General features: G+C 48.6%; 2 protein-coding genes across 2 annotated transcripts in view; both read right to left on the bottom strand.

Moving 5' to 3' along the window:
- Window positions 1–6,072, bottom strand: part of card9 (caspase recruitment domain family, member 9) — a 29,453-nt gene extending 23,381 nt beyond the window's left edge. Inside the window, exons 1-2 of the mRNA XM_034113490.1 lie at window positions 5,981–6,072; window positions 884–988 (exon numbers count right to left, since the gene is read on the bottom strand). Coding sequence (XP_033969381.1) covers window positions 884–988 — 105 coding nt within the window. The 5' untranslated portion in view covers window positions 5,981–6,072. The remainder of the gene's footprint in view (window positions 1–883; window positions 989–5,980) is intronic.
- A 1,062-nt stretch (window positions 6,073–7,134) lies between these two features.
- snapc4 (small nuclear RNA activating complex, polypeptide 4) overlaps window positions 7,135–27,500 on the bottom strand; it is a gene marked incomplete at its 5' end in the record, with an annotated part of 32,304 nt that continues 11,938 nt past the window's right edge. Inside the window, 11 exon segments of the mRNA XM_034113489.1 lie at window positions 7,135–7,412; window positions 9,992–10,287; window positions 19,344–19,866; window positions 19,957–20,364; window positions 20,653–21,336; window positions 22,144–23,193; window positions 23,301–23,321; window positions 23,469–23,572; window positions 24,337–24,431; window positions 24,893–24,987; window positions 26,324–26,430. Coding sequence (XP_033969380.1) covers window positions 7,320–7,412; window positions 9,992–10,287; window positions 19,344–19,866; window positions 19,957–20,364; window positions 20,653–21,336; window positions 22,144–23,193; window positions 23,301–23,321; window positions 23,469–23,572; window positions 24,337–24,431; window positions 24,893–24,987; window positions 26,324–26,430 — 3,476 coding nt within the window.

Genomic DNA, 27,500 nt, shown 5'->3' with positions numbered 1-27,500 from the left:
GCAGGAGGCGGAGTATGAGGAGGTGCAGGAGGAGGAGTATGAGGAGTTGCAGGAGGAAGAGTATGAGGAGGAGCAGGAGGAGGAGTATGAGGAGGTGCAGGAGGAGGAGGAGTATGAGGAGGTGCAGGAGGAGGAGTATGAGGAGGTGCAGCAGCAGGAGGAGTATGAGGAGGTGCAGGAGGAGGAGAATGAGGAGGTGCAGCAGGAGTATGAGGAGGTGCAGGAGGAAGAGTATGAGGAGGTGCAGGAGGAGGGGGAGTATGAGGAGGTGCAGGAGGAAGAGTATGAGGAGGTGCAGGAGGAGGAGTATGAGGAGGTGCAGCAGCAGGAGGAGTATGAGGAGGTGCAGGAGGAGTATGAGGAGGTGCAGCAGCAGGAGGAGTATGAGGAGGTGCAGCAGGAGTATGAGGAGGTGCAGGAGGAGGAGTATGAGGAGGTGCAGCAGGAGGAGGAGGAGGAGGAGGAGGTGCAGCAGGAGGAGGAGTATGAGGAGGTGCAGCAGGAGGAGGTGCATCAGGAGGAGGAGTATGAGGAGGTGCAGGAGGAGTATGAGGAGGTGCAGGAGGAGGAGGAGTATGAGGAGGTGCAGCAGGAGGAGGAGTATGAGGAGGTGCAGCAGGAGGAGGAGTATGAGGAGGTGCAGCAGGAGGAGGTGCAGCAGGAGGAGTATGAGGAGGTGCAGAAGCAGGAGGAGGTGCAGGAGGAGTATGAGGAGGTGCAGGAGGAGGAGTATGAGGAGGTGCAGCAGGAGGAGTATGAGGAGGTGCAGCAGGAGGAGGTGCAGCAGGAGGAGGAGCAGCAGCAGGAGGTGCAGCAGGAGAATGAGGAGGTGCAGCAGGAGGAGTATGAGGAGGTGCAGCAGGAGGAGGTGCAGCAGGAGTACCTGGCACTGCCGGAGATAAGGAGTGATTCTTGACGGCTCGATGGTTTTGAGGAGCAGCAGCCGGAAGTCCTCCAGCTGCAGCCAGAGGGCGTCCTCACTGTCCATCTGAGGACACACCGAGTACTAGTACACACTCTGAGTACTGATACACACAGCGAGTACTGATACACACTCTGAGTACTGATACACACTCTGAGTACTGATACACACACCGAGTACTGATACACACACCGAGTACTAGTACACACACCGAGTACTAGTACACACTCTGAGTACTGATACACACAGCGAGTACTGATACACACTCTGAGTACTGATACACACACCGAGTACTAGTACACACTCTGAGTACTGATACACACAGCGAGTACTGATACACACTCTGAGTACTGATACACACAGCGAGTACTGATACACACAGCGAGTACTGATACATACTCTGAATACTGATACACACAGCGAGTACTGATACACACAGCGAGTACTTATACACACTCTGAGTACTGATACACACACCGAGTACTAGTACACACTCTGAGTACTGATACACACAGCGAGTACTGATACACACTCTGAGTACTGATACACACAGCGAGTACTAGTACACACTCTGAGTACTGATACACACAGCGAGTACTGATACACACTCTGAGTACTGATACACACAGCGAGTACTGATACACACAGCGAGTACTGATACATACTCTGAATACTGATACACACAGCGAGTACTGATACACACAGCGAGTACTTATACACACTCTGAGTACTTATACACACTCTGAATACTGATACACACTCTGAAGGTTTTGGATGTTACTTCAGGTAAACTCTGAGTTTTCGGACGTGTCTGATATTATAGTTTACTTTTCATTCACGAAGTTTGACGCTGCGCTGTCACTGTCTCCATGTTTGTGATTGGTCAAATGTTGCTAACCCCGCCCCTTTCATGTGATTGGCTGTTAGCCAGATAGAGAAACTGTGGTTGATTTACCGAGTTGATAACCAGCGTCGTAGATCTCGATTGTCAGGGTTAGTTTAGATAACTCACATATATCCAGGGTTAGTTTAGATAGCTCACAGATATCCAGGGTTAGTTTAGATAGCTCACATATATCCAGGGTTAGTTTAGATAGCTCACAGATATCCAGGGTTAGAACTTTAGATAACTCACATATATCCAGGGTTAGTTTAGATAACTCAGATATCCAGGGTTAGTTTAGATAACTCAGATATCCAGGGTTAGTTTAGATAACTCACAGATATCCAGGGTTAGTTTAGATAACTCAGATATCCAGGGTTAGTTTAGATAACTCACAGATATCCAGGGTTAGTTTAGATAGCTCACATATATCCAGGGTTAGTTTAGATAACTCAGATATCCAGGGTTAGTTTAGATAACTCACATATATCCAGGGTTAGTTTAGATAGCTCACAGATATCCAGGGTTAGTTTAGATAACTCACAGATATCCAGGGTTAGTTTAGATAGCTCACAGATATCCAGGGTTAGTTTAGATAACTCACATATATCCAGGGTTAGTTTAGATAACTCAGATATCCAGGGTTAGTTTAGATAACTCAGATATCCAGGGTTAGTTTAGATAACTCACAGATATCCAGGGTTAGTTTAGATAACTCACATATATCCAGGGTTAGTTTAGATAACTCAGATATCCAGGGTTAGTTTAGATAACTCACAGATATCCAGGGTTAGTTTAGATAACTCACATATATCCAGGGTTAGTTTAGATAACTCACAGATATCCAGGGTTAGTTTAGATAGCTCACAGATATCCAGGGTTAGTTTAGATAACTCACATATATCCAGGGTTAGTTTAGATAACTCAGATATCCAGGGTTAGTTTAGATAGCTCACATATATCCAGGGTTAGTTTAGATAGCTCACAGATATCCAGGGTTAGTTTAGATAACTCACAGATATCCAGGGTTAGTTTAGATAGCTCACAGATATCCAGGGTTAGTTTAGATAGCTCACAGATATCCAGGGTTAGTTTAGATAACTCACATATATCCAGGGTTAGTTTAGATAACTCAGATATCCAGGGTTAGTTTAGATAGCTCACATATATCCAGGGTTAGTTTAGATAGCTCACAGATATCCAGGGTTAGTTTAGATAACTCACAGATATCCAGGGTTAGTTTAGATAGCTCACAGATATCCAGGGTTAGTTTAGATAACTCACAGATATCCAGGGTTAGTTTAGATAACTCACATATCCAGGGTTAGTTTAGATAACTCAGATATCCAGGGTTAGTTTAGATAACTCAGATATCCAGGGTTAGTTTAGATAACTCAGATATCCAGGGTTAGTTTAGATAACTCAGATATATCCAGGGTTAGTTTAGATAACTCAGATATCCAGGGTTAATTTAGATAACTCAGATCTCCAGGGTTAGTTTAGATAACTCAGATATCCAGGGTTAGTTTAGATAACTCAGATATCCAGGGTTAGTTTAGATAACTCAGATATCCAGGGTTAGTTTAGATAACTCACAGATATCCAGGGTTAGTTTAGATAACTCAGATATCCAGGGTTAGTTTAGATAACTCAGATATCCAGGGTTAGTTTAGATAACTCAGATATCCAGGGTTAGTTTAGATAACTCACAGATATCCAGGGTTAGTTTAGATAACTCAGATATCCAGGGTTAGTTTAGATAACTCAGATATCCAGGGTTAGTTTAGATAACTCAGATATCCAGGGTTAGTTTAGATAACTCACATATATCCAGGGTTAGTTTAGATAACTCACAGATATCCAGGGTTAGTTTAGATAGCTCACAGATATCCAGGGTTAGTTTAGATAGCTCACAGATATCCAGGGTTAGTTTAGATAACTCACAGATATCCAGGGTTAGTTTAGATAACTCAGATATCCAGGGTTAGTTTAGATAACTCACAGATATCCAGGGTTAGTTTAGATTACTCAGATATCCAGGGTTAGTTTAGATAACTCACAGATATCCAGGGTTAGTTTAGATTACTCAGATATCCAGGGTTAGTTTAGATAACTCACAGATATCCAGGGTTAGTTTAGATAACTCACATATATCCAGGGTTAGTTTAGATAACTCACAGATATCCAGGGTTAGTTTAGATAACTCACAGATATCCAGGGTTAGTTTAGATAGCTCACAGATATCCAGGGTTAGTTTAGATAACTCACAGATATCCAGGGTTAGTTTAGATAACTCAGATATCCAGGGTTAGTTTAGATAACTCACAGATATCCAGGGTTAGTTTAGATTACTCAGATATCCAGGGTTAGTTTAGATAACTCAGATATCCAGGGTTAGTTTAGATAACTCAGATATCCAGGGTTAGTTTAGATAACTCAGATATCCAGGGTTAGTTTAGATAACTCACATATATCCAGGGTTAGTTTAGATAACTCACAGATATCCAGGGTTAGTTTAGATAGCTCACAGATATCCAGGGTTAGTTTAGATAGCTCACAGATATCCAGGGTTAGTTTAGATAACTCACAGATATCCAGGGTTAGTTTAGATAACTCAGATATCCAGGGTTAGTTTAGATAACTCACAGATATCCAGGGTTAGTTTAGATTACTCAGATATCCAGGGTTAGTTTAGATAACTCACAGATATCCAGGGTTAGTTTAGATTACTCAGATATCCAGGGTTAGTTTAGATAACTCACAGATATCCAGGGTTAGTTTAGATTACTCAGATATCCAGGGTTAGTTTAGATAACTCACAGATATCCAGGGTTAGTTTAGATAGCTCACAGATATCCAGGGTTAGTTTAGATAGCTCACAGATATCCAGGGTTAGTTTAGATAACTCACAGATATCCAGGGTTAGTTTAGATAACTCAGATATCCAGGGTTAGTTTAGATAACTCACAGATATCCAGGGTTAGTTTAGATTACTCAGATATCCAGGGTTAGTTTAGATAACTCACAGATATCCAGGGTTAGTTTAGATTACTCAGATATATCCAGGGTTAGTTTAGATAACTCACAGATATCCAGGGTTAGTTTAGATAACTCCGATATCCAGGGTTAGTTTAGATAACTCACAGATATCCAGGGTTAGTTTAGATAACTCACATATATCCAGGGTTAGTTTAGATAACTCACAGATATCCAGGGTTAGTTTAGATAGCTCACAGATATCCAGGGTTAGTTTAGATAGCTCACATATGTCCAGGGTTAGTTTAGATAGCTCACATATATCCAGGGTTAGTTTAGATAGCTCACAGATATCCAGGGTTAGTTTAGATAGCTCACAGATATCCAGGGTTAGTTTAGATAACTCACAGATATCCAGGGTTAGTTTAGATAACTCACATATATCCAGGGTTAGTTTAGATAACTCACAGATATCCAGGGTTAGTTTAGATAGCTCACATATATCCAGGGTTAGTTTAGATAACTCACAGATATCCAGGGTTAGTTTAGATAACTCAGATATATCCAGGGTTAGTTTAGATAACTCACAGATATCCAGGGTTAGTTTAGATAACTCACAGATATCCAGGGTTAGTTTAGATAGCTCACAGATATCCAGGGTTAGTTTAGATAGCTCACAGATATCCAGGGTTAGTTTAGATAACTCACATATATCCAGGGTTAGTTTAGATAACTCAGATATCCAGGGTTAGTTTAGATAACTCACAGATATCCAGGGTTAGTTTAGATTACTCAGATATCCAGGGTTAGTTTAGATAACTCACAGATATCCAGGGTTAGTTTAGATAGCTCACATATATCCAGGGTTAGTTTAGATAACTCAGATATCCAGGGTTAGTTTAGATAGCTCACATATATCCAGGGTTAGTTTAGATAACTCACAGATATCCAGGGTTAGTTTAGATTACTCAGATATCCAGTTTACAAAATAAATGTGTTATTATCAGTCCGTGCCGTTTCAAACCAAAGAACAGAAAAACTCTCCACTCTTTAAGCCCAGCTGATAAACCCCGCCTCCAGGACCACTAATGAACACCTGGACTCAGGTTCCACTCAATACTCTAATCAATCAATCAATCAATCAATCAATCAACAAACATTAGATATAAACTCATCGTGTCGCTCCTCTAAAGTCTCACCTTCAGTCGTCCGGTGCTTCTCTCTTCTCCTGTGATTTCTGAGGAAGAAGTCCTTTCTGTCACTTCCTGTTTTTGGATCTGCCCCCTCAGACTCAGAATGGACCAATCAGGTTGCAGCGGCTCCTCCTCATTAACATATTTAAACCGGTGATCTTCCCTGTTGGGTCTCAACACTGAATACTACAGAAATATAATGAAGTACTTATGAAGTATCTTCTTCAGTCTAACTTACGTATTCAATCTAGTTTCATATAAAATATAATAGGTTATGTTTTAAAGTTTTAATAAGTCATGTTTTAGGATCTGATCCTCTCAGCAGAGATTGGACAGAAAGAGGAAGAAGAGAAGAAGAAGTCAGTGAAACAGGAAGTGATGTCACAGCACTCAAATTCCTGGAAATCTGATAAAGAGGAAGTGAAACAAACAGGAAGTTACAAGCTTTACCAACAACATAAACCATGTCACCACAAACCACCATGTCCCCACAAACCACCATGTCCCCACTAACCATGTCACCACAAACCACCATGTCCCCACAAACCATGTCCCCACTAACCATGTCCCCACAAACCACCATGTCCCCACAAACTACCATGTCCCCACAAACCACCATGTCCCCACTAACCATGTCCCCACATACCATGACCCTCATGTCCAGGTCTCAGACAAACAGACAACTTTATTTCAAATAAACGTCTTTATTACAGAACAATCTTCTCAATATAACTTTTACATTTACAGAAAACTGTATAAAACGCGAACAACAAAAAAACAAACACCACAGACGGTGCATTGTTCACGTGTCTTCCTGATGTTCCTGAACACACCACAGACGGTGCATTGTTCACGTGTTTTCCTGATGTTCCTGAACACACCACAGAGCTGCAAACTGTCCTGTTTAGTTTGGGAAGTTTCTCCACTAAAAACATTAAAATATAAAACTGCCAACTTGTTTATTTTCTGAACATTCTCAGGGACTTCTTCAGCGGAGTACTGTGAGGTCTCAGTGGACAGAGTCCTGCGAGGACACTTTATCTGTGAGGTCTCAGTGGACAGAGTCCTGTGAGGACACTTTATCTGTGAGGTCTCAGTGGACAGAGTCCTGTGAGGACACTTTATCTGTGAGGTCTCAGTGGACAGAGTCCTGCGAGGACACTTTATCTGTGAGGTCTCAGTGGACAGAGTCCTGTGAGGACACTTTATCTGTGAGGTCTCAGTGGACAGAGTCCTGCGAGGACACTTTATCTGTGAGGTCTCAGTGGACAGAGTCCTGCGAGGACACTTTATCTGTGAGGTCTCAGTGGACAGAGTCCTGTGAGGACACTTTATCTGTGAGGTCTCAGTGGACAGTGTCCTGAAGGTCTGGATTTGTCTGGATCCCTGAGAAGTGATTGGCTGGAGCTCCAGGCCCGTCTTCCAGCAGGACAGATCTCTGCAGGAACAAACAGGAATACACAGTGTGAATACAGGGAATAAATGAGCTTTTAGCCTTTTTAGCCTGGTTAGCTTTTAGCCTGGTTAGCTTTTAGCCTTTAGCCTGGTTAGCTTTTAGCTAGGTTAGCTTTTAACACGGTTAGCTTTTAGCTCGGTTAGCTTTTAGCCTGGTTAGCTTTTAGCCAGGTTAGCTTTTAGCCCGGTTAGCTTTTAGCTCGGTTAGCTTTTAGCCCGGTTAGCTTTTAGCCCGGTTAGCTTTTAGCCCGGTTAGCTTTTAGCCCGGTTAGCTTTTAGCCTTTAGCCTGGTTAGCTTTTAGCCTGGTTAGCTTTTAGCTAGGTTAGCTTTTAACACGGTTAGCTTTTAGCTCGGTTAGCTTTTAGCCTGGTTAGCTTTTAGCCTGGTTAGCTCTTAGCCAGGTTAGCTTTTAGCCCGGTTAGCTTTTAGCTAGGTTAGCTTTTAACATGGTTAGCTTTTAGCCTGGTTAGCTTTTAGCCTGGTTAGCTTTTAGCCTGGTTAGCTTTTAGCCAGGTTAGCTCTTAGCCAGGTTAGCTCTTAGCCCGGTTAGCTCTTAGCCCGGTTAGCTCTTAGCTCGGTTAGCTTTTAGCCCGGTTAGCTTTTAGCCCGGTTAGCTTTTAGCCTCAACCTATCCTAAGGGAGTGCATGTACGTAGACACGTTGTGCCTCTCCACCTCTGTTCCTTACTTCTTACTTGCTACCCCTTATCCCTCCAGGGTTCCTGCAGGTTTCACCAACTCAAATGTAAGACTTTTTAAGACCTTTTTAAGACCTTTTTAAGACCTTTTTAAGGCCTTTTTAAGACCTTTTTAAAACCACTTTGAATAGAATTTAAGACCTATTTCACGGCAAGAAAGTATGAAGGAAAATTGCAATGAAAGAAGAAATACGTCCATGAAATGTATTCATGTTCAACATAAGAACGATGACTGAACATAACAGTACACAGAACTCTGTTAGCGTGTTAGACAAAAAGTGTGTGTGTCTGTGTGTGTGTGTGTGTGTGTGTGTGTGTGTGTGTCTGTGTGTGTAGTGCTAGATCGTATACCTCCTGGGTTTTAGGCCGCAGAAGTGACGTGATCGTGGATGAGAAGTCGGCAACTTTTGTATTAAAAGTTTAACGTTTACCCTAAATAGAGGAGAGTTCTGCTCACGCACGTCTTGTCACAAATATGAGGTTCATTAACGAATAATGAGATCATACTCTATAACAACATTAAAATGTGTGAAATATACTTACATTATTTCAATAATAATGGTTTGATTATTAAATAATAACTTACAGTTCTTATTTGTGTTGCATTTGTGGATAAAACCCAAAGAACATTTAGGATATAAATACTGGTCAGATATCCACCAGATCTTTTAGTGATTTTTGTCTCTCTTGGAGAAATTAAATTGCAACATCAAATACAAAAGTTAATCTGAAACAAACTCAAATACCAAAATGAAATTAATCCACAAATCATGATTGTTATAACTTAAATGTTATACCTGGAAACACAAATACACAACCGAAAATAATACATTTAATATGCTCGTCTTTTGTCCTGGGTGGCAGATTACGTCACTTCCGCTGCCTAAAACCCAGGAGGGGATCTAGCCGCTGCTGCACTAGCTAACGCTACATTAGCAAAACAAACGCTATTTTTTTGCAAAAGGTGCAGCGGGCTTCAAACACGTTCCCCTCCACTGGTTTTAACCAAGCACTAAATTCGATGTTTTCCAACCAAATACGGTTGAACTTACACTTCCCCATATTTGTTTGTAAATAGATTTGAAGATACCAAGGTTCCTGACTGCCGCTAGCTTGGTTGCTAGGTTACTAGCTGGGTGTTCTCCGATAAGGGGCCGTGGGAAACAAAGTTAGTGATGACTGGTTCCATGTTGATTTATTTTAATACAAATTGTTGGGTGGAACTGAAGGGCTCTCACCGTACTGGTTACTTTGCAGCCCAGACATTTCCCCCAAAACACATTTAGACGCGATCTCAACACAGAAGTACCTTTCAAATCCCATCATTTTTAAGACCTTCTAAATCATATTTAATTTAATGAAAAGCCTGGCTTTTAGCTCGGTTAGCTTTTAGCTCGGTTAGCTTTTAGCCCGGTTATCTTTTAGCCCGGTTAGCTTTTAGCCCGGTTAGCTTTTAGCCCGGTTAGCTTTTAGCCCGGTTATCTTTTAGCCCGGTTAGCTTTTAGCTCGGTTAGCTTTTAGCCCGGTTAGCTTTTAGCCCGGTTATCTTTTAGCCCGGTTATCTTTTAGCTCGGTTAGCTTTTAGCCCGGTTAGCTTTTAGCTCGGTTAGCTTTTAGCCTGGTTATCTTTTAGCTCGGTTAGCTTTTAGCTCGGTTAGCTTTTAGCCTCGTTAGCTTTTAGCCCGGTTAGCTTTTAGCCCGGTTAGCTTTTAGCCTGGTTAGCTGTTAGCTAGGTTATCTTTTAGCCCGGTTAGCTTTACTTTAGGTCTATAACGTCGTTAAAACTAATTTGCGTCTGTGATATTTTCCCATGCCCTTCGACCCCTCTCTCTAACGATTGTACACGGTGGTTTCAGAGACTCACCCTTCCTCTCCTCTTTCCTCCTTTGATCCTCTTCAACACCTCCTCTATCTCCTCTTCCTCATCCTCCTCTTCCTCCTCCTCCTCTGGCACAGTCTTCTTTGTGATTGGCTGCAGGCTGGCGAGGAGGGCGGGCACAGTGAAGCAGGACAGGAAGCGCGCCTTCAGCAGCTGGTAGGCGGGGTTACCTGAGAAACGCTCTGCCACCAGCTGACGTGTCACTGCCACAAGCTCCGCCTCCTTCACTAGCTCCGCCTTCTTCGCTAGCTCCGCCTCCTCCTCGGGGGGGACGGAGGGGGCTGCAGGGGAGAGAAAAAACGTCCACATTTGATCTTGTTCATTACAGAAGCCTCCGTGCACCGGGGCGAGGAAACATACAGACATTATATCCCAACGTGTTTTGTGGGGATTTTCAGAAAAAGTCGGAATTCTCCGATTTCAGAAAAAAACAACATTTTAAGATTTTCAGAAAATGTTTAGAATTTCAATATAAAGTCAACATTTTTAGAATGTCTTGAGGATACATGCGCAGCGTTTACTAAAAGCTGCAGAAACCAAACGCTGAAGAAGCTCAAAACACAACGGAGATGTTACACGAGATAGTAAACTAGAATGCTTTTCAGCCATAAACCTTGAACAATTGAATTCAATGATTCTCTCTTCTAAACCATCAACGTGTATCTTAGACCCGATTCCCACTAAGCTGTTAAAGGACGTTTTTCCATTAATTAGCACTTCTTTATTAAATGTTATGAATATGTCTTTATTATCAGGCTATGTTCCACAATCATTCAAAGTAGCAGTGATAAAACCGCTTCTTAAAAAGCACAACCTCGATCCAGAGGTTTCAGCCAACTATAGACCTATTTCTAATCTTCCGTTCCTCTCAAAGATTCTTGAGAAAGCAGTCTCAAAACAGTTGTGTGATTACTTAAAAAACAATGATTTATTTGAAGATGTTCAGTCTGGCTTTAGAACACATCATAGCACAGAGACAGCTCTGGTTAAAGTCACAAATGACCTTCTAATAGCCTCAGACAAAGGACTTGTCTCTATTCTTGTCTTGCTCGATCTCAGTGCTGCATTTGATCCTATCGACCATGACATCTTATTGCAAAGACTAGAGCACTTAGTAGGCATACAGGGAACTGCTTTAGGCTGGTTTAGGTCCTATCTATCTGAACGCTCTCAGTTTGTGTGTCAACGATGAATCTTCCATGCAGACCAAAGTTAGCCATGGAGTGCCACAGGGCTCAGTGCTAGGACCTATTTTGTTCACATTATATATGCTTCCGTTAGGCAATATTATAAGGAGTCATTCTGTACATTTTCACTGTTATGCGGATGATACTCAACTATATTTATCCATCAAGCCTGATGAAATTAATCATCTAAATAAAATTCAAGACTGCCTCAAGGACTTAAAAACGTGGATGAGCTTAAAGTTTTTTAAACACGGCCAAAACTGAAGTTATTGTACTCGGCCCAAAGAATCTACGAAACAAATGATCTAAAGATATACTAACTATGGATGGCATTAATTTGGCCTCCAGTGAGACTGTAAGGAACCTTGGTGTTCCAGTGAGACTGTAAGGAACCTTGGTGTTCCAGTGAGACTGTAAGGAACCTTGGTGTTCCAGTGAGACTGTGAGGAACCTTGGTGTTCCAGTGAGACTGTAAGGAACCTTGGTGTTCCAGTGAGACTGTGAGGAACCTTGGTGTTCCAGTGAGACTGTGAGGAACCTTGGTGTTCCAGTGAGACTGTAAGGAACCTTGGTGTTCCAGTGAGACTGTAAGGAACCTTGGTGTTCCAGTGAGACTGTGAGGAACCTTGGTGTTCCAGTGAGACTGTGAGGAACCTTGGTGTTCCAGTGAGACTGTAAGGAACCTTGGTGTTCCAGTGAGACTGTAAGGAACCTTGGTGTTCCAGTGAGACTGTGAGGAACCTTGGTGTTCCAGTGAGACTGTAAGGAACCTTGGTGTTCCAGTGAGACTGTAAGGAACCTTGGTGTTCTAGTGAGACTGTGAGGAACCTTGGTGTTCCAGTGAGACTGTGAGGAACCTTGGTGTTCCAGTGAGACTGTGAGGAACCTTGGTGTTCCAGTGAGACTGTAAGGAACCTTGGTGTTCCAGTGAGACTGTGAGGAACCTTGGTGTTCCAGTGAGACTGTAAGGAACCTTGGTGTTCCAGTGAGACTGTGAGGAACCTTGGTGTTCCAGTGAGACTGTGAGGAACCTTGGTGTTCCAGTGAGACTGTAAGGAACCTTGGTGTTCCAGTGAGACTGTGAGGAACCTTGGTGTTCCAGTGAGACTGTGAGGAACCTTGGTGTTATATTTGATCAGGATTTATCCTTTAACGCCCACATAAAATCAATCTAAAGGACCGCCTACTTCCATCTACGTAACATTGCAAAAATCAGGCATATCTTGCCTCCAAACGATGCAGAGAAACTAGTCCATGCATTTGTTACTTCTAGGCTGGATGATTGTAACTCTTTATTATCAGGGTGTACCAAGAAGTCAGTGAAGTCTCTTCAGCTGATTCAAAATGCTGCAGCTCGTGTACTAACCAGAGTTAGGAAAAGGGACCACATTACTCCTGCTCTGGCTGCCTTACACTGGCTCCCTAGAGAACACAGGATAGCATTTAGAATTCTTGTTCTCACCAACAAAGCCCTTAATGGGCAGGCGCCATCTTACCTTAAAGAACTCATTATACCCTACTGGCCTACTAGGGCATTGCGTTCCTAGAATGCAGGGTTGTTGGTTGTTCCTATAGTCTCTAAAAGTACAATGGGAGCCAGAGCCTTTTCTTATCAAGCTCCACTTTTGTGGAATCAGCTTCCAGTTTGTGTTCGGGCGGCAGACAGCCTATCTGTTTTTAAGAGTGCGCTTAAGACCTTCCTTTTTGATAAAGCTTATAGTTAGGGCTGATTAGATTCAGCCCCTAGTTTAGCTGCTATAGGCTTAGACTGTCGGGGGACACCTTACTTCTTCCTTCTCTCTGTCTGTACCTGTGTACTCTCATGTTCCCAATAACACAGCTTCCCCACATCTCTCTTTGGTGTCTATCTACGCCGGGATCTTGAGTCGTGGCTGATCCTGTTGCTGTGGTCCTGAGTCCTGGATCCTCTATCCTGAGTCCTGGATCGCGATCCCTGGATCCTGAGTCGTGGCTGATCGTGCTGCTGTGGTCCTGGATCATAAGTCCTGGATGGATATCCTCGTGGATTCATCTTCTTATTATAGACACATGCATTTCCAAACATTCGGTCTACCTATGTTGTAAAATGTATTATCTTTTCGATTTACACACGGCATCTATTGCACGTCTGTCCGTCCTGGGAGAGGGATCCCTCCTCTGTTGCTCTCCCTGAGGTTTCTCCATGTTCCTTTAAACTGTGGGGTTTCTCTGGAAGTGTTTCCTTGTACGATGTGAGGGTCTAAGGACAGAGGGTCTAAGGACAGAGGGTCTAAGGACAGAGGGGGTCGTATTGTCACTGATATTCTGTACAAACTGTGAAGTCCACTGAGACTAATGTAACATTTGTGATATTGGGCTATAAATAAACATTGATTGATTGATTGAACGGAGACCAGGGGACACTAAAGAGTGACGCACACAGCTGGAGACCAGGGGACACTAAAGAGTGACGCACACAGCTGGAGACCAGGGGACACTAAAGAGTGACGCACACAGCTGGGAGACCAGGGGACACTAAAGAGTGACGCACACAGCTGGAGACCAGGGGACACTAAAGAGTGACGCACACAGCTGGAGACCAGGGGACACTACAGAGTGACGCACACAGCTGGGAGACCAGGGGACACTAAAGAGTGACGCACACAGCTAGAGACCAGGGGACACTGAAGAGTGACGCACACAGCTGGAGACCAGGGGACACTAAAGAGTGACGCACACAGCTGGGAGACCAGGGGACACTAAAGAGTGACGCACACAGCTGGAGACCAGGGGACACTAAAGAGTGACGCACACAGCTGGAGACCAGGGGACACTAAAGAGTGACGCACACAGCTGGAGACCAGGGGACACTAAAGAGTGACGCACACAGCTGGGAGACCAGGGGACACTAAAGAGTGACGCACACAGCTGGGAGACCAGGGGACACTAAAGAGTGACGCACACAGCTGGAGACCAGGGGACACTAAAGAGTGACGCACACAGCTGGGAGACCAGGGGACACTAAAGAGTGACGCACACAGCTCTATCTTATTTGAACAACGTGATCACATGACTCCTTCTGATGTCACTGCAGATCTGCTGTAGCTAACCTACAGTTATGAGACGACTAACTCTGAGACAGAGACAGTTGTCCAACATTTATGATCCTGAACTATGCAGAATATTTTCCAGTAAAGCAGAAGAGGAACAACTTCAGCTTCTGTTTGTTCAGTATTTACATCTACTTTCAATGTTTACCTTGCTTTGTATCAGAGACAGATACTTTATACTAACAGTACTGTACTGGTGTGTGCCCAGTGTCTCCCAGTGTCTCCCAGTGTCTCCCAGTGTCTCCCAGTGTCTCCCAGCGTCTCCCAGCGTCTCCCAGCGTCTCCCAGCGTCTCCCAGCGTCCCCCAGTGTCTCCCAGCGTCCCCCAGTGTCTCCCAGTATCTCCCAGCCCCAGCGTCTCCCAGCGTCTCCCAGCGTCTCCCAGCGTCCCCCAGTGTCTCCCAGCGTCCCCCAGCGTCTCCCAGCGTCTCCCAGCCCCAGCGTCTCCCAGCGTCTCCCAGCTTCTCCCAGCTTCTCCCAGCGTCTCCCAGACCCAGCGTCTCCCAGCCCCAGCGTCTCCCAGTATCTCCCAGCGTCTCCCAGCGTCTCCCAGCTTCTCCCAGCGTCTCCCAGCGTCTCCCAGACCCAGCGTCTCCCAGACCCAGCGTCTCCCAGCGTCTCCCAGCGTCTCCCAGCGTCTCCCAGCCCCAGCGTCTCCCAGCGTCTCCCAGCCCCAGCGTCTCCCAGTGTCTCCCAGCGTCTCCCAGCCCCAGCGTCTCCCAGCGTCTCCCAGCCCCAGCGTCTCCCAGCTTCTCCCAGCGTCTCCCAGCGTCTCCCAGCCCCAGCGTCTCCCAGTATCTCCCAGCGTCTCCCAGCGTCTCCCAGCTTCTCCCAGCGTCTCCCAGCGTCTCCCAGACCCAGCGTCTCCCAGACCCAGCGTCTCCCAGCGTCTCCCAGCGTCTCCCAGCCCCAGCGTCTCCCAGCGTCTCCCAGCCCCAGCGTCTCCCAGTGTCTCCCAGCGTCTCCCAGCCCCAGCGTCTCCCAGCGTCTCCCAGCCCCAGCGTCTCCCAGCTTCTCCCAGCGTCTCCCAGCGTCTCCCAGCGTCTCCCAGCCCAGCGTCTCCCAGTATCTCCCAGCGTCTCCCAGCGTCTCCCAGCGTCTCCCAGCTTCTCCCAGCTTCTCCCAGCGTCTCCCAGCTTCTCCCAGCGTCTCCCAGACCCAGCGTCTCCCAGCCCCAGCGTCTCCCAGTATCTCCCAGCGTCTCCCAGCGTCTCCCAGACCCAGCGTCTCCCAGCGTCTCCCAGCGTCTCCCAGCGTCTCCCAGTGTCTCCCAGCCCCAGTGTCTCCCAGCGTCTCCCAGCCCCAGTGTCTCCCAGCGTCTCCCAGTGTCTCTCCCAGCCCCAGTGTCTCCCAGCGTCTCCCAGCGTCTCCCAGCGTCTCCCAGCCCCAGCGTCTCCCAGCGTCTCCCAGCCCCAGCGTCTCCCAGTGTCTCTCCCAGCCCCAGTGTCTCCCAGCGTCTCCCAGCGTCTCCCAGCGTCTCCCAGCGTCTCCCAGCCCCAGTGTCTCCCAGCGTCTCCCAGCGCCTCCCAGCGTCTCCCAGCCCCAGCGTCTCCCAGTGTCTCCCAGCGTCTCCCAGTGTCTCCCAGCCCCAGCGTCTCCCAGCGTCTCCCAGCGTCTCCCAGCGTCTCCCAGCCCCAGCGTCTCCCAGCGTCTCCCAGCATCTCCCAGCGTCTCCCAGCGTCTCCCAGCCCCAGCGTCTCCCAGTATCTCCCAGCGTCTCCCAGCGTCTCCCAGCTTCTCCCAGCGTCTCCCAGCGTCTCCCAGACCCAGCGTCTCCCAGACCCAGCGTCTCCCAGCCCCAGCGTCTCCCAGTATCTCCCAGCGTCTCCCAGACCCAGCGTCTCCCAGACCCAGCGTCTCCCAGCGTCTCCCAGCCCCAGCGTCTCCCAGTGTCTCCCAGCGTCTCCCAGTGTCTCCCAGCGTCTCCCAGCCCCAGCGTCTCCCAGCCCCAGCGTCTCCCAGTGTCTCCCAGCCCCAGTGTCTCCCAGCGTCTCCCAGCGTCTCCCAGCCCCAGCGTCTCCCAGTGTCTCTCCCAGCCCCAGTGTCTCCCAGCGTCTCCCAGCGTCTCCCAGCCCCAGCGTCTCCCAGTGTCTCTCCCAGCCCCAGTGTCTCCCAGCGTCTCCCAGCCCCAGTGTCTCCCAGCGTCTCCCAGCCCCAGCGTCTCCCAGTGTCTCCCAGCCCCAGTGTCTCCCAGCCCCAGCGTCTCCCAGTGTCTCCCTGCCCCAGCGTCTCCCAGTGTCTCCCAGCGTCTCCCAGTGTCTCCCAGCCCCAGCGTCTCCCAGCCCCAGCGTCTCCCAGCGTCTCCCTGCCCCAGCGTCTCCCAGCGTCTCCCTGCCCCAGCATCTCCCAGCGTCTCCCAGTGTCTCCCAGCGTCTCCCAGTGTCTCCCAGCCCCAGCGTCTCCCAGTGTCTCCCAGCCCCAGCGTCTCCCATGCGGCTTTCACACCAGCGCTTTTCCCTTTCTAGCTCCTAGCGAGAGCTTTTCTGGTTCTGCTCCGGTTTCCCTTTTCAGCTCCCGCTCTGTTCACACCGCCCAGCTGCCGCTGCTGCGTCATGACGTCACCGTTTACGTCGCTGAGTTTCTCCCCAACGGAGCTCACAACAACAACGGGGGGGGGACTGCGTCGGGTCGATGATCGTGTTGCTTTTAATCATACGAAGCCAGATTAAATGAAATAACGACTTCTCCAACCTTATACTTTTCTCCAGAGTGCCGTGGTTCATTGTTTATTAATGTGTTTCATTTAGCGACCGCTGCAGTGCTGGCTGCTCTTCAACGGGAGTGTATTCTCCCGTTAGCTCCGGGTTAGCTCACACGGCTCTCAAGTATTCACTGTCTGACTGTCACACAAGCAGCTGATACATATCCCCAGTTCCCCTTAAGTGAATGTGTGTCAGTCTGAATTGACGCTGTTTGGCATCACAACGCTGTTATGAAAGTTTCTCTGGTATAACATGGGTGATGTTAGCATAGCAACCGAAGCTAAACTGACTACTTGCTAAGCCGTTTTCTACAGGCATTCTTTACCGGCGTATTTTTCATTATGATTCTACTTGTGATAGTCGGACATGACAACCTGTGCAGCCCATGTATTGATTCCATCCGATAGCTGCTATAATAACAAACAAAACGTCTGCCTGCTCTCCACAATGATCAATAACAGTGAACGGATGGTCAAAGTAAGGTTTCCTGCACGCCTCGACGTAAGAGACGTAAGAGACGTAAGCGACGCCGCGTCATAGCTCCGAAGCTCTTGCCTCTGGACCGACAATTTTTTGGAGCTGGAAGTGAACCGCATTCCGGAGCTATGACGCGCCGCCGCTGCGTGTGAACAGGAAAAACCGGCGCTTTTCCAGCTCCGAGCAGGAGCTGGAAAAGCGCCGGTGTGAAAGGGGCATTAGTGTCTCCCAGTGTCTCCCAGCGTCTCCCAGACCCAGCGTCTCCCAGTGTCTCCCAGCGTCTCCCAGCGTCTCCCAGCGTCTCCCAGCGTCTCCCAGCGTCTCCCAGCGTCTCCCAGCCCCAGCGTCTCCCAGTGTCTCCCAGTGTCTCTCCCAGCGTCTCCCAGCCCCAGCGTCTCCCAGTGTCTCCCAGCGTCTCCCAGTGTCTCCCAGCGTCTCCCAGCGTCTCCCAGCGTCTCCCAGCGTCTCCCAGCCCCAGCGTCTCCCAGTGTCTCCCAGTGTCTCTCCCAGCGTCTCCCAGCCCCAGCGTCTCCCAGTGTCTCCCAGCGTCTCCCAGCGTCTCCCAGTGTCTCCCAGTGTCTCTCCCAGCGTCTCCCAGTGTCTCCCATACATCATGTTGTGTCAAATGTTCATATAATCATTTAAATCATATATATATATATATGCAGGGGTGCAGATAACTGGTACGCAGGTACGCATGCGCGGCAACAATCTGAAATGCGTACCGTCACTTGTGTCACAAAGCGCATTTGCGTACCGACGTACTTGTGAAGCTTTTCCAGAAGGCGGTTAGATCACCGGACGACAGAGTCGGTCTCCGTGTGCACAGACATGCTGTTAACGTTGGTCTGTACAGCAGCCCTGCGCTAAAACAGCTGATCACAACGTTCACACGCTCCGCGGTGAACGAAACGCTGTACTCCACCCAGGGTTCTAGTCAGTCTAGTCTGATGTTGAGGTTAGGCTATGCCCAGGGTTCTAGTCTGTCTAGTCTGAGGTTGAGGTTAGGGTTAGGCTATGCCCAGTGTTCTAGTCAGTCTAGTCTGAGGTTGAGGTTAGGGTTAGACTATGCCCAGTGTTCTAGTCAGTCTAGTCTGAGGTTGAGGTTAGGGTTAGGCTATGCCCAGGGTTCTAGTCGGTCTAGTCTGATGTTGAGGTTAGGGTTAGACTATGCCCAGTGTTCTAGTCAGTCTAGTCTGATGTTGAGGTTAGGGTTAGGCTATGCCCAGGGTTCTAGTCGGTCTAGTCTGATGTTGAGGTTAGGGTTAGACTATGCCCAGGGTTCTAGTCGGTCTAGTCTGATGTTGAGGTTAGGGTTAGGCTATGCCCAGGGTTCTAGTCGGTCTAGTCTGATGTTGAGGTTAGGCTATGCCCAGTGTTCTAGTCGGTCTAGTCTAATGTTGAGGTTAGGGTTAGGCTATGCCCAGGGTTCTAGTCGGTCTAGTCTGATGTTGAGGTTAGGCTATGCCCAGTGTTCTAGTCGGTCTAGTCTGATGTTGAGGTTAGGCTATGCCCAGGGTTCTAGTCGGTCTAGTCTGATGTTGAGCACAACACTAGACCGACTAGAACACTGGGCTGGACTTACGGAAATAGTTCCAAACTGGTTGGAAGCCTACTTAAAGGACAGGTGTTTCTATAGGTAAATATACATCTGAGTGACATGTGGGGTTCCTCAAGGCTCCATCTTGTGACTGTGTAACTCCCTCTCTTGGATATCAGCATGTGAAGGACACTGTTCAGGAACTAGTTGATGCTCTGTATGTGATGACTACTTCCATTCTGGAGAGGATCACAGATACATGGATCCTGAGATTGAAGCTCAAGCCGGGGGCCAGGGAGAGTTTTCTAACAATAATAATAGATAATAAAATACTGTTTCTTACCTGCAGCGTCCTGCGTGTCTCTGAGGGGGAGGGTGGAGCCCAGACGCCCCCCTCCCATCTCAGGTGTGGCGGGGGGGCCTCGGGGCGTAGGCCTCCTGCTGAGCAGCTTCGTGCAGCTGTTCAGAGACCTGCGGGCCCTCAGCAGCGCACTGAGTGACCTCACACTGCTGACAGAGGGCGGTAGGTAAGGGAGGCCCCGCCCCCCAGGAGCTGCCACGCCCCCTCGCCCACTCAGCCAATCATGCACCTCCTCCTGCGACTCCAGGAACATGAGGGAGGAGTCAAACTGCAGCACCGCCGCGCCCTTATATGGCAGAAAGTGGTTGGGGAGGGGCTTAATGATGGGGGACGAGGCCTGTGTTAACTGGTGGAAGGGGGGCGGGGCCTGTGTTCGCTGCAGTCTAGGAGGCGGGGCCTGTGTTCGCTGTAGGCCGGGGGGCTGGGACTGTGTTAGCTGGAAGAAGGGGGGCGGGGCCTGTGTTAGGGGCAGGGCCTGTGTTAGCTGTAGGAAGAGGGGCAGGGCCTGTGTTAGCTGCAGGCTAGGAGGCGGGGCCTGTGTTAGCTGTAGGAAGGGGGGCGGGGCCTGTGTTAGCTGTAGGAAGGGGGGCGGGGCCTGTGTTAGCTGCAGGCTAGGAGGCGGGGCCTGTGTTAGCTGTAGGAAGGGGGGCGGGGCCTGTGTTAGCTGTAGGAAGGGGGGCGGGGCCTGTGTTAGCTGTAGGAAGGGGGGCGGGGCGTGTTTTAGCTGTAGGCCAGGGGGCGGGGCCTGTGTTAGCTGGAGGAAGGGGGGCGGGGCCTTTGTTAGGGGCAGGGCCTGTGTTAGCTGTGGGCCAGGGGGCGGGGCCTGTGTTAGCTGTGGGCCAGGGGGCGGGGCCTGTGCCATTTGGACCAGCCCATTGGGGGTCAACACCAACATGGGCTGCAGATAGAAGGGGAGGGGGGGTACTGGGACCACTTCCTGTTTAGAGGAATGGGAGCGCTTCTTACGAGGAGAAGAAGCTCTCCTCTTTCTCCTGGCTTCATCCTGAAACAGAGAGGAGGCGGAGTCAGATAGGGGGAGGAGTCAGAGAGGAGGAGGGGTCAGCGAGGAGGAGGAGTCAGATAGGAGGAGGAGTCAGGAGTCAGAGAGGAGGAGGGGTCAGAGAGGAGGAGGAGTCAGAGAGGAGGAGGAGAGGGGAGGAGTCAGAGAGGGGGAGGAGTCAGAGAGCAGAACAGCATCACTCAAATATATTCTGGAGATAAAAATGTTTAACTTGCGTGGCCGGTCTTTCTCAGTAAAATGTATTATTATAATAATTAGAGTAGGGGTCACCTTGGCCCTGGTTTCCTCCTGCAGAGCCATGGCCCTCGGCGTCAGGTTCCTCACCCTCTTCCCTCTGGGGGGGGTCACACCTGTCCCATCCTGATGGCTCATCACACCTGTCCCATCCTGATGACTCATCACACCTGTCCCATCCTGATGACTCATCACACCTGTCCCATCCTGATGACTCATCACACCTGTCCCATCCTGATGACTCATCACACCTGTCCCATTCTGATGACTCATCACACCTGTCCCATCCTGATGACTCATCACACCTGTCCCATCCTGATGACTCATCACACCTGTCCCATTCTGATGACTCATCACACCTGTCCCATCCTGATGACTCATCACACCTGTCCCATCCTGATGACTCATCACACCTGTCCCATCCTGATGACTCATCACACCTGTCCCATCCTGATGACTCATCACACCTGTCCCATCCTGATGACTCATCACACCTGTCCCATTCTGATGACTCATCACACCTGTCCCACTGCTCATCTCCCCCTCTATCTCCCACTTCCTAGGGGAGGCAGTGGTGGAGGAGTCAGGTTTCAGTGAGCAGGGGGGGAGGACAGAGGAGGCGTACTCATGATCGACGGGGAAGGGAGGTAGAGGACAGGGAGCAGAGCGCTGATTGGTCGGTACGGAGGGGGGCGGGGTCGCTTCCTGTCCGTCTTCAGCCTGAAAGAAAGAAAGACAGACTGATGACACCTAATGTAGCCCCGCCCCCTTTCCCACTTCAAAAAAGTCTGAATTTTGAGAATCATAAAGAAAAAAACAAATTTTCAGAAATTTAAAAATGTTTCCACATTCTTTAGAATTCTGTGATTTTCAGAATCAAGTCATAATTTGGGAACATTTGAAAATTAGGCAATTTTTTGAGATTTTTTGAAAAAAGTCAGAATTTAGAAAAAATAATTAAAGGTGGGGTAGGTAAGTTTGAGAAACCGGCTCGAGATACACTTTTTGTTATATTCCATGGAATGCTCTTAACATCCAGATAGCAATGAATATCTGAAGTGCTTTGACAAAAAATCCATAAATAAATATCATCTGTGGAAGCTGTAGTACTGTAAAAAGCACGACCAATCATCTGAGCCGGCCCGGCTAAAATAACTGGATGGCCTACCTGCCTGTCAGCCTTCCATCTGTGCACAAACTTATCTCGTGCCCTCATTGGTCATGTGCGCGTTCGTGTGTGTTGGAGGAGGGGCTCTGTGAGGAAGTGGCAGATTTTCTCCGGTTGTGTATTTTCAAATTCTAGCGATCTCGAGCTGGTTTCTCAAACTTACCTACCCCACCTTTAAGTACATTTAGATTTTAAGAAAAATGCAATATTTGAAACATTGGCTTTTGTCAGAGATCATTCTCAGCTCAGATTTGTGAGATTTTCAGAAAAAGTCTGAATGTGATCTTGAATGTAAGACAGTTAAAATGATCCGCTGAGGGTAATGGGGGGGGGGTCTATACTAAAGACCTCTAGGTTACCTGGGTCTCTTGCAGAGCTCCAGTCTTCTGACTCCCTCCGGCCACCATCACACCCTCACTGCGGCCCACAGGGGGCGGGCAGGGAGCTGGGCTGGGGGGTAAGAGTGTGGCGTTCAGGGGCAGCGGTAGCACAGAGAACAGAGGTAAGGGGGGGTTCAGAGGGGAGGGGGGCAGGATGGCCTGAGGAGGCCTCTGAAGGAGACCCCTGGGGCGAGTCTGTGTGTGGATCAGTTTCTCCTGCTGCTCCTCCTTGATGCTCCTCAGCTGCAGAATCCCAGACACAAAGTTGGCGCGGGGGGAGGGGGCGGGGCTAGAGGGGGGCGGGGCCAGCTGCACCCCCCCGCTGCTCCTCTGCCGGATCACCTCCCTGCAGCCGGTGGCGTCCACCCTCATGGCCTGCAGGAGGAGCAGGAAGAGGGGGGAGGAGGGGGGGCGGCTGCTCCTCAGGCTGTGGGCCACGCTGCACCTCCTCCTCAGCAGGAGGTTCCCGAGCCACGGAGCCACCGCCTCCTGCAGCTCAAAGCTCAGCCTCATGGAGGGGGGGCCGACATGCTGGAGGAGGCGGGCTCTCAGCTGCTGCTCCGACACCATCAAGAGGGAGGAGCCTCTGCGCTCTGTGGGGGGGGGGCCCAACAAGGAGGAGGCGCCGGGGCCCTCCAGCAGAGTGGAGCGGACCATCGGGGCGGGGGGGGCTCCGGGGGGGGGAGGGTCCACCGGGGAGAACCTGAGGCAGGAGGCGCATGCTTTATCTACTGGGATCCACTCCTGCATGGGCGGGGGGGTGAACTCCTGCTCCTCCTCCAACTGCACCACCTCCTGCTTCTTCTTCTTCTTCACCTGCTTCTTCTTCTTCTTCTTCACCAGCTTCTCTTCATCACTGTCCATGTACGGCACCACCAGCACCTCCTCCTCATCCTCCTCCTCCTCATCATCCTCCTCCTCCTCCTCCTCCTCCTCCTCTTTCTCTTTCTCCTTCTGCACCGGCGGCCTCCTCCTGACTCTCTTCCTGGTCGGCGCCACCTTCTGCGCAGGCGCCCTCCTGCCTGTGACCTGTGGACAAGGTGTGTTTCAAACAGAGCAGACTGCCGTGGACCAGCTGCTGCTCCCGACACATGGACTCTAACAAGTTACATTTTATTTTAATAATTTCCACTTACATTTTTTGTTGTTGAGTTTTTCTGAAAAAGTCAAAAAATATTAGTCAGAATTTTGAGAGAAAAAAAAAAAATATTTTCAGAACTAAGTCCACATTTTGAGAAAAGTCAGAATTCAACAATTTAAGAACATTCTTTTTCCAGAGTGTCGGCCATGTTGTGAAGGAGTACCTTCAGAGGACGCACAGGCATCGTTCCGCTCATCTTCCTCCACGTCCTCATGCACTGAGCGTCGTTACGCTGAGGGATCTCTGCTGCTATCCTGGCCCAGCGCCCTGACACACACACACACACACACACACACACACACACACACACACACACACACACACACACACACACACACACACACACACACACACACACACACACACACACACACACACACACACACACACACACACACACACACACACACACACACACACACACACACACACACACACACACACACACACACACACACACACACACACACACACACACACACACACACACACACACACACACACACACACACACACACACACACACACACACACACACACACACACACACACACACACACACACACACACACACGTCAGCGAGCGTTGGTACTAAGCCTCATGGGTAATGTAGTGCTTAGGGTATTTGAAGTGTATGCTGTCATCAGAAGCATCAGTGATGTCATTAAACCCCGGAACATAGTGACATCACTATGGAACACTCACGCTCCTATTGGCTAGCGCTCCAACACATTGTACGTGATGGGCTAAGGGGCAGAACATCTTTAAGCTGTTGACCAATCAGAAAACAGAAACAAACACCATCCTAAGCGCTTTTAATCAATCAACTTACAGTAATCAAGTTAAAAGCCTTTCAAGAATGTAAAGGTTTGAGTGCTGAGGGGATGAATGATGAAGTGATGTGTCTTTAGAGCAGGTAGAGCATATCTACGCCCTGATGGCAACAGACGAGATACATCTGAAGAACACGACCTGGAGAGTTCAGTGTGTGTGTGTGTGTGTGTGTGTGTGTGTGTGTGTGTGTGTCTCACCGACTCCGTGTTTGTGCACCAGCATCAGCAGCAGACCTGTCTCCTGTTGGTCAAACACTCCTTTCTTCACCTCCGCCTTCAGACAGTCATAGTACCTACACACACACACACACACACACACACACACACACACACACACACACACACACACACACACACACACACACACACACACACACACACACACACACACACACACACACACACACACACACACACACAACACACACACACCACACACACACACACACACACAACACACACACACACACACACACACACACACACACACACACACACACACACACACACACACACACACACACACACACACACACACACACACACACACACACACACACACACACACAGTTCACTTCCTGTCTGAGTACTACATTGCTGTGTCTCAGTTCGAGTACTTCTGTTCGTATATCTGCTGTTTTTAGTGTGTAAGTTCATTGTGGTTGCTCCGCAGTGTGTTTGAGACAACACTACACACACTACACACATTGCACACACTACACACACTGCCTCCCATGGTCCAATCAGCACGCACCTGTCTCTGCAGCCGGAGTCTGTGCGCCCGGGAACCTCCAGCCTGATCTTCCACCAGTCCTTCTCCCCGTGCCGGGACACGGCGTACAGCAGCAGCTGAGGGGGAGATCATTATTAAAGTTATTATTATGATGTGATAAGAGAGCAGAGAAGAGGGGCTACATGTTAAATACACTGATTGGGGCACAATTACAAAACTGATTTTTGAGTCACTGTTTACTGTTGTAGTATTTTGTAAATAAACATACTAACATTCATCACGTCTCATAACTCCTTCCGCCTGTTGGGCAGATTAATGAGTCCCCTTTCATCTGGGGGGTCTGCGGGACATTCATTACCTTACAGCCATGCTCACAGTATAGCACAGGTGTGTTTGGTCCCTGATGTTCAGGTAACCTTACCAAGCCATCGTAGAGCAAGAGCAAGAAGAGATGCGGGTGCAAATAGCAGTGTTAGCTACGGACACCCGGGTGCAAATAGCATTATTAGCTACGGACACCCGGGTGCAAATAGCATTATTAACTACGGACACCCGGGTGCAAATAGCATTGTTAGCTACAGACACCCGGGTGCAAATAGCAGTGTTAGCTACGGACACTCGGGTGCAAATAGCATTATTAACTACGGACACCCGGGTGCAAATAGCATTATTAGCTACGGACAACCGGGTGCAAATAGTATTATTAGCTACGGATACCCGGGTGCAAATAGCATTGTTAGCTACAGACACCCGGGTGCAAATAGCAGTGTTAGCTACGGACACCCGGGTGCAAATAGCAGTGTTAGCTACGGACACCCGGGTGCAAATAGCATTATTAGCTACGGACACCCGGGTGCAAATAGCATTATTAGCTACGGACACCCGGGTGCAAATAGCAGTGTTAGCTACGGACACCCGGGTGCAAATAGCAGTGTTAGCTACGGACACCCGGGTGCAAATAGCAGTGTTAGCTACGGACACCCGGGTGCAAATAGCATTGTTAGCTATGGATACCCGGGTGCAAATAGCATTGTTAGCTACGGATACCCGGGTGCAAATAGCATTGTTAGCTACGGATACCCGGGTGCAAATAGCATTGTTAGCTACGGATACCCGGGTGCAAATAGCATTATTAGCTACGGACACCCGGGTGCAAATAGCATTGTTAGCTATGGATACCCGGGTGCAAATAGCATTGTTAGCTACGGATACCCGGGTGCAAATAGCATTGTTAGCTACGGATACCCGGGTGCAAATAGCAGTGTTAGCTACGGACACTCGGGTGCAAATAGCATTGTTAGCTATGGATACCCGGGTGCAAATAGCATTGTTAGCTACGGATACCCGGGTGCAAATAGCAGTGTTAGCTACGGATACCCGGGTGCAAATAGCAGTGTTAGCTACGGATACAGCTAGCTTCTTAGTTAACATTAAGAATGAAGGTATTCTGACCTCGTCCTCCTCTTTGCTCCAGAAGCCTTTCTTCAGGCTCGGGTCCAACACCTGGTTCCACCTGTAGATCAGCTGAGCCGGGTCACGGCCCTCCATGAAGTAACTCACTGAGAGACAGACAGGTGGAGGGACAGACAGGTGGAGGGACAGACAGGTGGAGGGACAGACAGGTAAGAGACAGACAGGTGGAGGGACAGACAGGTGGAGGGACAGACAGGTAAGAGACAGACAGGTGGAGGGACAGACAGGTAAGAGACAGACAGGTGGAGGGACAGACAGGTAAGAGACAGACAGGTGGAGGGACAGACAGGTGTTAGTTTACCAGTCATGTAATAGTGTTAAAGAGTGATGTAACAGTGTTGTGTCACAGTGTGATGTCACAGTGTGATGTTACAGTGTGATGTCACAGTGTGATGTCACAGTGTGATGTCACAGAGTGATGTCACAGTGTGATGTTACAGTGTGATGTCACAGTGTGATGTCACAGTGTGATGTCACAGTGTGATGTCACAGTGTGATGTTACAGTGTGATGTTACAGTGTGATGTAACAGTGTGATGTCACAGTGTGATGTCACAGTGTGATGTCACAGTGTGATGTTACAGTGTGATGTCACAGTGTGATGTCACAGTGTGATGTCACAGTGTGATGTAACAGTGTGATGTTACAGTGTGATGTCACAGTGTGATGTCACAGTGTAGTGTTACAGTGTGATGTCACAGTGTGATGTCACAGTGTGATGTCAGTGTGATGTTACAGTGTGATGTCACAGTGTGATGTCACAGTGTGATGTCAGTGTGATGTTACAGTGTGATGTCACGGTGTAGTGTTACAGTGTGATGTCACAGTGTGATGTTACAGTGTGATGTCACAGTGTGATGTCACAGTGTGATGTCAGTGTGATGTTACAGTGTGATGTCACGGTGTAGTGTTACAGTGTGATGTCACAGTGTGATGTCACAGTGTGATGTCAGTGTGATGTCACAGTGTGATGTCACAGTGTGATGTCAGTGTGATGTCACAGTGTGATGTTACAGTGTTGTGTAACAGAGTGATGTCACAGTGTGATGTAACAGTGTGATGTCAGTGTGATGTCACAGTGTGATGTTACAGTGTTGTGTAACAGAGTGATGTCACAGTGTGATGTAACAGTGTGATGTCAGTGTGATGTCACAGTG

This window comes from Trematomus bernacchii, unplaced genomic scaffold, assembly GCF_902827165.1.
Source record: "Trematomus bernacchii unplaced genomic scaffold, fTreBer1.1, whole genome shotgun sequence".
In the NCBI taxonomy this organism is placed as follows: domain Eukaryota; kingdom Metazoa; phylum Chordata; class Actinopteri; order Perciformes; family Nototheniidae; genus Trematomus; species Trematomus bernacchii.
The sequence above is the reverse complement of the archived record's forward strand: the minus strand, read 5'-3'. Positions and strand labels throughout refer to the sequence as shown.